The sequence below is a fragment of the Thamnophis sirtalis genome, unplaced genomic scaffold (assembly GCF_051295495.1).
Source record: "Thamnophis sirtalis isolate CommonGarterSnake01/CBP01778 unplaced genomic scaffold, rThaSir2_p1.2 scaffold_7, whole genome shotgun sequence".
Classification (NCBI taxonomy): domain Eukaryota; kingdom Metazoa; phylum Chordata; class Lepidosauria; order Squamata; family Natricidae; genus Thamnophis; species Thamnophis sirtalis.
The window spans coordinates 63,031,548-63,041,851 of NW_028261387.1; the positions used below are offsets into that span (position 1 = coordinate 63,031,548).

Here is a 10,304-nt window from a genome sequence, read left to right on the forward strand (position 1 = left end):
ACGTATGGTGTCATAGTGAACATTTTTTAGAAACCTTTGAATTTGGGAGGCCTGACAGAACTCTTGTGTTTCCTTTACTTTAAGACCACGACAGTCATTAAGCAATCTTGAAGCAGCAGTGAAGGAAATAGATGTTATCCCTGCTTATCTTCCAAATGGAATCGCTTTGAAAGATGCTGTAAAGAAGGCCAAAGACTGGCTACAAGAAGTGGAGAGCCTCCAGGTAGGAAGAAAAATCTAATAATTGCAAGTGATGCTTTAATTTCTCTATACTTTCATTTCTGAGATCTCTGTGATGTTTGATTATAAGCAGTTGCTGTAATATGTACTGTAAATGACATTTAAAAAAGACTAATGAGTCCTCTTAAAAAAACCAACAAAGTAGAAGACTTCTTGTATGTTATAAAATGTATAAGGCTTCTGCAGCAATATAGATACACATTTTTTATTTTTAAAAATCCTTATTTCTAATAGCCTACTTTTATAGCTTTAACAAATTATAAAAGTAGTAATATAGTTGATTGTTGCTTACAATGGTAAGTAATATAAAACATTATAAAATCAAAAATGACTGCTGTTATCTAATGTCTGGTTTCATTTTGTATATCTTCAACTTCATTATAATATTCTTCACTGCATGTTTGTAACATTTCTGCCTTATTAGGCTGGTGGACGTGTACCTGTGTTGGATATGCTTGTAGAACTTATTACAAGAAGTCGCTCTATTCCGGTTCATCTGGACTATCTGCCAAGGCTGGAGTCTTTAGTAGCTGAAGTTCAAGTTTGGAAAGAGTGCGCAAGCAATACTTTCCTGTCTGAGGACTCTTCCTATTCTCTTCTGGAGGTAATTTATTTCCACGTTTACTGTGAATAGATAATTTATTTAGGGCTATCATAGTAATTAAACAAATGATAATTAAGAATTAAGGTTTGGTCAAATGCTTGATTGGAATTTACAAGATGAACACTCTTTCTGAGATCTCGGGCTTGCCCTGGCCAATAATGGAACTAGAAGCCTTGTAGGTTGTAATGTAACAGTTCCTTGGAGTTTTTCTCTCTCTTTTTAAACATTAATTAGAAATGTCAACAAAGAAGAAAGCCAGCAACTTCTCAGTGCAAAATTCAAGCCTTATTTAAAGTAGAAGCAAGGTTTGGGTTTTGTGCTATTTTTATCTGCCCATGCAGTGACAGGGAGTTTAGTCTCACACTTTGGGCAGGATGCTTGTCACAAGTAGCATGTTATTTTAACAGATCATCTGATCTTAGGCTAAGTGTTCTGCCCTCACATGAGGAATCTTTTATGCTTATTTTTGTGTGTGTTTGTGCTGGCAGATCATGTAGGTGAACCTAAAGAAAGCACTTTAGTTGATAATTGGGAAGGATTATGCTGTGGAATATTTCTCTTTCAATTGTCAAGGCTCATAGATGTATATGAGGAAGGAAAAAACATGCTACAATCCAGGGTATTAACCTATTGGTATTGTAGGCAAGCATTTCCCCCCTCCCTGGCTTAGTTCTATTAATTATTTTGTAAAATTTTGGAAGTACCTGCCAATCTTTAAATTGCAAGTTGGCATTTTTTAATCTGGGTAAGTTCAAATTTGCATGAAGGCTTTTAGAAATAGATAATGTATGTATTATATATAATTATTGAATGGTCTCTCATTCCTCCAGAGCAGGCTTAGTAGAACACATTGCTCTGTGATACACAAGAAGAAAATATGACAGTTTTAATTTTTGCCAGGTGTTATGTCCAAGATGTGATATTGGGACATCAGGATTTAAAAGAAAAACAAAGAAAACAAAAGAATCCGTTCCAAATGGGAAAAAAAAGAGCCCCAAACTTGAGAGCTTATGTGATTTAGAAAGAGCATTATCTGAATGTAAGGAAACTGCAGCTGCGGTACGTATTCATTCTGAAATGTGTTTAATGAATTTATGTGCTTATAAAGCTTGTTATTTTATGAAGCTTCTTTTTCCATTCAGAGACAGAATTGTACATTACTACCTTTTTTGCTTCGAATATTAATATATATTCTTAATGTTACTAAAGTAAAATCAGATTTTTCTATCCATTTAATTGAATGCATTCTGTGAAGAAAAGTAAAGCTTTGCATTCTGGCATCTAAAATTACCTTAACAGTTGTCCAAATGGCAGAATGTGAACCATTTCAAAAAAATTCATTTTTCTTAGAACTTTTTTTGCAAGAGTTGTAGCAAATTGTAACTGAACATTTTAGGGACTTTTTAAAATGTCTCTAAATAATTTTCATGTAATTCGTTATCAGATGGCCATGCTTGGTGAAGCCCGTTTAAAAGAAATGGAAGCACTGCATTCTCTAAGAGCAATAAATGAAGAAAAAATCTTTTCTGATGAACAGAATGTAGAGATCAAAGTTTGCCTCTGTCAGAGAGAGCCGGCAGCACCAATGATACAGTGTGAGCTATGCAGAGGAATGTTCCATACCAGCTGTGTTTCAGTGTCCAGCAATTTGCAGGGACCTTGGGTATGGCTTTGCCCTCACTGCCATAGATCCGAAAAGCCACCTTTAGAAAAGATTCTACCTTTACTGGCTTCTTTACAGAGAATTCGGGTGAGACTGCCTGAGGGAGATGCCTTACGGTATATGATAGAGAGAACCGTGAACTGGCAACATAGAGCACAACAAATGTTATCCTCAGGGAATATAAAACTTTTAGCAAACAAAGTGGACTCAGGGATATTGTACAGCAAATGGCAAACCATGGCAGGCCAGTTGCAAGAGACCAATAAGGTAAGATTCTAGTTATATCCTAGCAAAGTGCTATATGAATACCAGTATGAATGCTGCTACATTTTACTTTTTAGATAAATAAGAGCAAAAAAAAAAATCAATTTAATGGATATGTGGCCTGCAGAGTATAAACATTTATAGTGATTTTACAAATTGTTAGTTGATCAGCTAGGTATAGAGTCCTGCAGGGATGTGGATTTGAAGGGGGAAAAGTGATACAACAGATCCTTCCCTCCCTTTCCTTTTCCTTCCTTCCTTCCTTCCTTCCTTCCTTCCTTCCTTCCTTCCTTCCTTCCTTCCTTCCTTCCTTCCTTCCTTCCTTCCTTCCCCAAACTAATAACTCAGGGCAGTTCATAGCACCCGTGATAAGAACATAAAGAATAATAGTTAAGAATATCCTGGAAAAAAGCTAACTGCCACTACTCTTAAACCAACGTTTTCAATACATGAGAAACCACAATTTCTAGGCTCCAGCATCACCCTATCTCAATACCTGGGAGGAAAACCATCTTTATAATGCTTTCTGGACAGCTAAAAGAATGGGGGCTTGCCAGATTTCAGGTGGGAGAAGGGCAAGAGCTACTATTAAGACAATAAGCTTTCTAGGTATCAGTAGAAAACCATATTTGAGAGAATCAACCTGTAGTGTGTGCAGGCAGTGGAGCAGGCAGATAATTTTCACCTGAAACTCTGCCAATGTAGATTTTTCACTGGATGTGCAGCACCTTGAATTGTACCTGGAAAGAAAATGGAAGTCAGTACAATTCAAACAGTGGTATGATAATAGGCAAACTGAGGGGCAGCTGTAAACACCACTGAGTTCTAGACTAGTTGTAATTTCTAGTTGGCTTTCAAGGACAGCCCCATGTAGAGTATAGTGCAGTAATTGAACTGAGAAGTGATCAAGACATGAGTGACTTAGAGCAAAGCTTCTCAATTCATCAATGAGCACAATTGCTGCATAAAATGGATCTTTGCAAAAGCTTCCTATTCACAACTCTCATTTGTCCCTCAAGCAGGAGCCACGAGTCTCAGAGAATCCACAATTGTAGACCAGCTCTGTCCATAGGAGTGCTACTCCCATCAAGAATTCAAATATTCAATATTTCTTCAAATCCACAAAGGCCAAAAGCTCTAAATCATTCTGTCTTAGCAAGGTTATATTGGATCCATTTTCTCCCCATGTAGACTCTTACAGCCTCTAGATACTGGGTCGGCACCTGAATGGCATTGCCTGCCTGCCTAGGACTATGATATATAATTGAATATCATCAGCATACTGATGATATTTAGCTTCTTACCAATTGATGAAATTACTTAGCAGTTGCATATAGATTTTAAACAGGAACAGAACGGAACTCTGAGGCACCCCACAAAGCACGCCACAGCCATGTCATTCAGGCTATATGGCATCATTCTGTCTTGAAATGAGGTGTTAACCATAGCTTGGACCCAATTGCATGTCATCTTCTGGAGGCCTTAACCAGAAGTGTCGGCCCTGAACACAAGTAGCTGAACTGATAGCTGTGAGGATTCTGTCCATTCCTTCAGAATGGATAGTGGCCAATGATTTGTTGAAATGGTAAATAAAAGCCTAATTAACTCAACAGTGCAGTATACAGTGTGCGGAGGAATATAGTGTGTATATAAATGGGTGAACATGCTTGATCCAATAATAAACATACTAGTTGCACAGTATTAAATTCTGAGCAATTAATAGTCAGATAAAATGTTATCAATGTATTTCAAACTATTTCAGGTATTTCAGTCTTAATTCATATATGTATGTATGCATGCATGCATTACATATTTTTCATGAATATTGCCCTTTACCAGTTTTACCTACAGATTTCAGTTACTTGATGTCACTGTAAAAACACCACAGAGAAGTGAATATATAACTTTTCCTTGGATCCTTTTTCTTTCCGATCTGCATGGTTGTTATAATGAAGTTGTGTATAATAATCCCTTTGCTTTGGACTTTCAGAGTACTTTTCAGTCAGCTATTCTGATGTTACTTGAGACAGTCAATCTCAAACTCAGTTAATCTTGGACGAAATCTGCTGACGGGGGAGGGAATGAGAATTTGGAAAAAGAAGGAAAAGAATAATAATATAAGAAAAAGACTTATTCAGAGCGAAGTCTGTCTAGTGTTTTTCCTTGTGATTTGCGATGTTATCTATGCATAAGATGCAGAAGCAATTTATGCTTCTCTCTTCCTTGAGTAACTGGTTTTCATTAATTATTTCCTATTTATTGGTAATAGCTATTGATAGATGTCTTCTCAGTTTAATTATCTTTTAATATAATCTCAGCCTAGGCTATTTATGCAATTGATTTCATAAAAGTAATTATTCATAGTGTAAAGCGGACCTGTACAACTTGTAGAGAAGAAAGGGCCACATTGATAAAGTATAGTATATATCTTCATTACAGTCAAAGACCAGCAATATACATTACTTTTTACAATATATTAAAAAAGTACTGATATTAAAAGTGGATAATAACATATATGCTCTCAAACTGTTCAGGTGACTCCCTGGTTTACGTGGGTGAAAAGCCGATAAGTGTGGGAGTAAATACAATGGATCAGAAATTGTTAGAGATATGTCCAAATAATTGGTACAAAATGACAGCTATAATTCTATAACCAATTTTTTTCTTTATAGATTATTACAATAAAAATGTTTTTAATTTTTTTAAAATCAGGTTTCACAGACAATTGGTGCCACATCTTTCTCATTGCCTCACGAGTGGAATAACAGATCAATACATTTACATTCACCTTTTTCTACAGGACAAAATTGCATCCCCCTTCATAGTAAGTATTTTTACTTCCTGGTATTGAAGTATAAAATCCTAAATACATATGAGATCTCTCATGTTTCTCACCGTACTGAGATCTGATAGGATGAGTGTGCCCCAGGCCTTCTCAGTTAAATAACACTATCTGATGGAATACTATCCCTCCCAAGATATAGCTTGTCTCCACCCTGCTTGTGTTAAAAATAGCCAGAAAATCTGGCTACATCCCCGGTTAAAGAAGCTGGTGGGTCTTTCATATTTGCCTGTAATTTAATTGTTGGGATTTTTTATGGCACATGTGTTGCCATAAATGCATTGTATGATAAAATATATTGTACACTGTCCAGAATTGTTTAGAGTAGAACAACCTAATTCCGTTCTAAAATCAACCAATCAATACATCTTGTGGAATCTCAAGAGGCAAGCCTTCTCTGTTGCCACTCCCGCCTTCTAAAGTACTATTTCTCCAGAGGTCTATTTGGCTGCCTCGCTGCTCTATCTTAGAAAAGCATTGAAAACGTAGCTTTTTGGACCAGAATGGGATAACTCACCATGGCCAACTTGTTGTGGCCATCTTGCCATGGCCAGCTCTCCATGGGACAACTCATCACGACCAATTCACCATGAGACAACTCGCTCCACGTGGGATAACTCAATGTGATGTTATCCGCCACTGTTTCTTTGACATTACTTCCATTTTTGTGAAAATGGACAAAAATGAAAATAATGAAACAGTGACAGATATTTATCACATTGACTTTGGTGAGTTTTCTCTTGACAAATTGGCTGTGGAAAGTTATCCTGTGGCAAGTTGGCCACAACGAAATGGCTGTGTGAATTGGTCACAACGAGTTCTCCTAGACACTCTTTGAATGTTTTGTGATCCTGCAGAGTGATAATTGATGAAGGATGTCTGGAACTGTTTCTTATCATTGTTTAATTTTTGCATCTTTTGTACTCTGTTTTTCTATTCAATCTTTAATTCATTTAATTCATTTCTCATTTTGTGGTTATAAATCAAATATTTATGGATAAGATATAATGTATGTATGTATGTATGCATGCACGTGTGTATGTACATGATTATACAAATATATAGTGAGTGTTTGTAAAATGAATTTCCTTTGTCACCTCTGGAGAATTTAAAAAATCCATATTGGATTTGTTGTAGCCATAAGTACAGAATTGAATGAGCTAATGATGGAAGCCCAATTACTACAAGTATCGCTACCTGAAATACAAGAACTATATGAGATCTTATTTACAAAGGAAAAGTCAGTAGGACCAACAAGTGAAAAAGTAAGTACTGAACTAGACTGTAAGAAACTAGCATTCCCTGGGCACAGTTTCTGAAAGAGTAGTTTAAAAAATAATAATAATAATTGCTATAAAAGAATAATCAAGGGTATTTTCAGAATGTTAAAAATTGACACAAGCATTGTAGACGTGGCTAATCAGTGCATACACATCAATGTGTCCATGGTGATTTTCCTGCTGTACCAGTCGTACATTTATTGGCTCATTCCTCAGCATGACATTATGAGTGCAGTGGGATCCTGAATATTTTTATGAGGATTTAACTAAATTAATGCAGATACTGTTTTGACTTTTCTCTTTTTAATTATGCTTACCAACCACTAGGAAGATTCCACCAGACAATCTCACTCTTCTTGTATATCCCTCCTAAACAGCACCATTGTGCTTCCTGACTTTCTGTGGAGATGGCTATAATGGAGAGGGGCCATCAAGTTTTCCTGTAGAATTTAGAAGATGCCATCCCATCTTTTCCTGTTCGGTGTAGGGATAAAAATTAAAGGAGCTTTCATAGATAGCTATCTATCCTTTCTTGGAACATATCCATTGAAAGGAACCTACAGCTTCTCTGGATAATTGATTCTATTTCTGAAATTTTACTTCTGTTAGGAAATTTATTCTAACATTCAGTGGACTCTTCTTTCATGTATAATTTAAATCCATTGTTCCACCTTTTGGCCTCTTGAATATTAGAGAATAGATTGATTGCTTACTTGGCCTTCCATATTCTCTTCTCTAATACCTGGGGAAGCAAGCACTGTGAAGGTAGAGGGGAAATGAGAAGGGGTGGCTGGTGATATGAACAATATAGACCACTATTAGGAGATACTGGAAAAAGTTAAATACCACTTGTGGCCCCCAGGGCTTTCCATGAGACATAAACTTTGCCTATAGTGAAAGCATATTTCTCGCCAAAGGAAAGAAGATTGTAGGCTTTGATACCAATGCAAAAGTGAAAATACTGGTTAGAAGTAGAATCCATGCTTACCAGATAACACACTATCCCTTTCCCAAATTTTTAAATATTTATTATTTTTTATTCAAGCTTACATAAGCATTAAGAAAAAGTCATTGCAAAGCTACACAAGACAAAGTACAGATTATTTCTATAATTAAAAGTTTAGTACATTGCTACAAATATGCTTTTTATATTGTACACAGAGAATTGCTGCATGAAAAAAATAATTATAAGTAATGGTTATGTAGTACTTAATTTAAAATATGTTTCTTGTAGAATGATTGTCAAGGGAAGAGAGATGGAATTTGTTCTATGGAAAAGAAGCTGAAGAGACGCTTTGAAAGAGAGAAATTCTGCAGTGAGATGAGAGCAAGAGTAAGAAAAATAGCTCCAAACAAGAAAAAAATGAAATTGACTCATTTGAGGGAGCTGAGCAAATTAGAAAGAGAGGGGCTGTTTGACATTCAGCATACTGGCGAAAGTCAGTTGCTTTTTTCAGAAATGTCATTCTCTGAACAGGAAGACTCTGAAGATGAGAATGCCATTTGTCCAGCTGACAACTGTCTACAGCCTGAAGGTGATGAGGTAAATTGAAACAAAAACTTGTGGAGTAAATGGAATAAAAAATATAGGACATAATAGAAGGATAATAATAACAGGCTCTTGTAGGTTATCTATTCCATTGCCCTACTTAATTAAGGGAATTCAGAGTTAAGTTATTTTTGAATAACTGTTCCATCTGCTCACAAATTTTCATTGAGGGGCAAAACCAGCAATCCTGATAGCTAGTTCGTTGTTAAGCTGCTTTTATCATCAACAAATTTCTTCTCGCATTCACCTATAATATATATCTCACATTTTAAGACCATTAGAATGATTTAAGTCTCTTAAATAATAATACTCCAACATGGTTCATTTTATATCTATAGAAAATTAGCATTTTGTTTTCTATACTGTTGGAGGATCTTAGTTATCAAACTCTTTCTTAAGGCATAGTATTCAGAACCAGGCCTGGGGGTAGTATGGCATATATTGTATTGTTGAAATTTTGACAGACATATATAATAATGCTATATATTGAGGACTTTTCTGGATTTTTTTCTGTCTAGGTGGACTGGGTCCAGTGTGACGGCTGCTGCAACCAATGGTTTCATCAAGTGTGTGTGGGTGTTTCTCCAGAGATGGCAGAAAAAGAAGACTATATTTGTACAAGCTGTACCAGAAAGGATTCTCCATATCGAAAGTAAATCATTTGATGATCATTTGGGACTGTAGAAGAGAAAGATATTTTTCTCCATAAAGCCACTGGGCTGGTCTTAGAGCCACATTGCAAATGGTGCTACTTCTGTCCTCATGGGATCATTTTTTCAGACTTAAAACAATTTGACACTTTTGTATTTTTATTCTTTAAACTGTTTGTGGTTATTAAGGTTTGAAATGACTCTTTTGGTCTGGGGGTTTTCGCCAGTTTGGAAGGCTTCAAGATGTGCACCTTTTCATGTATAGCATTCAATTACCTCTTTGGAATTTACCAGCACACTTAAATCAGCTCTGTTTAGGTGCAAAGCAATGCACTAAGCATCCCCATAATTCTCTTTTTGAAGAAATCCCTGTTTACTCTTGAACATTTTTTAAAATGTTAGATTTCCTTCATTTTGATTTTGTAGACTAGATTTATTTATCTGAGCAATAACTTCTGTGTCTGCTTTCAGTGACTGGAATTATAATTCCAAACAGCGTGTTGGTGCTTTTAGCATTGGTTAATGTACAGAAAGCAAATGTTTAGGTTCTAGTATCACTGATGACACTAGCGATGTAGGAGACAGGAAAGCTCTGTAAAGTAATGGCCACAGCTGTATTTTGGCTTTTTCTTTTTTGGTAGCTTGTATCAAATGTTGCAGTTTATATTGTGGAATAAACAAATGGTTATGTTACAAAATTCAACACTGGCGTCTTTACAGAAGTTGAATTGCAGCCACTTCTATGGCACTTTTTCACACAATATTTTTAAAAGAATCTATGCTATTTCATATTTAGATTTATTACTCTTTTTCATCCTGGCAAGCCTTATTTTAAAAAAATCAAAGAGACAAAAGACTCCTTGTAGGTCACCTATGGGACAAACCTGGTAGTTTGTATTTTGCGACATATATGTGGACAATCTTGTACAATTGTATGATGGTTCTTACCTATAGTAGACGCAAATATGACTAAGAATCAGGAAAATGATTCTTAGAAACAGGCTGTGTTAGATCAGTAGTCCTATCTGAATATAATGTGGAAGAAGAAAAATTGCTACATTTGTCATTAAGAAAAACATTTGAGATGTAAGGAACAAGTTAAGGAATTCAGGTATTGTAGAGTTACACGATACAGGTTCAAATTGTTACATGTTTATATTATTTACTTGGTGCCTTTAGGCCATTCACTCACTCTCAGCCCAATCTACGTTT

The 10,304-nt window shown here is 35.8% G+C and overlaps 1 protein-coding gene across 7 annotated transcripts in view; it reads left to right on the plus strand.

Annotated features, from left to right (window-relative positions):
- The window catches only part of KDM5B (lysine demethylase 5B), a 54,463-nt gene extending 44,668 nt beyond the window's left edge, over positions 1-9,795 (plus strand). For 4 of the 7 annotated variants that reach the window (XM_014059300.2, XM_014059301.2, XM_087720256.1 and 1 more), the window contains 8 exons: positions 85-223; positions 665-844; positions 1,745-1,903; positions 2,289-2,774; positions 5,484-5,595; positions 6,751-6,878; positions 8,128-8,436; positions 8,961-9,795. In XM_014059300.2, the coding sequence (XP_013914775.2) occupies positions 85-223; positions 665-844; positions 1,745-1,903; positions 2,289-2,774; positions 5,484-5,595; positions 6,751-6,878; positions 8,128-8,436; positions 8,961-9,098 (1,651 nt within the window). In that variant the 3' untranslated portion in view covers positions 9,099-9,795. Of the gene's footprint in view, positions 1-84; positions 224-664; positions 845-1,744; positions 1,904-2,288; positions 2,775-5,483; positions 5,596-6,718; positions 6,879-8,127; positions 8,437-8,960 lie in introns of those variants that run through there. The other 3 variants (XM_087720258.1, XM_014059302.2, XM_087720260.1) reach the window with 3 other exon arrangements.
- The last annotated feature ends 509 nt before the right edge of the window (positions 9,796-10,304 follow it).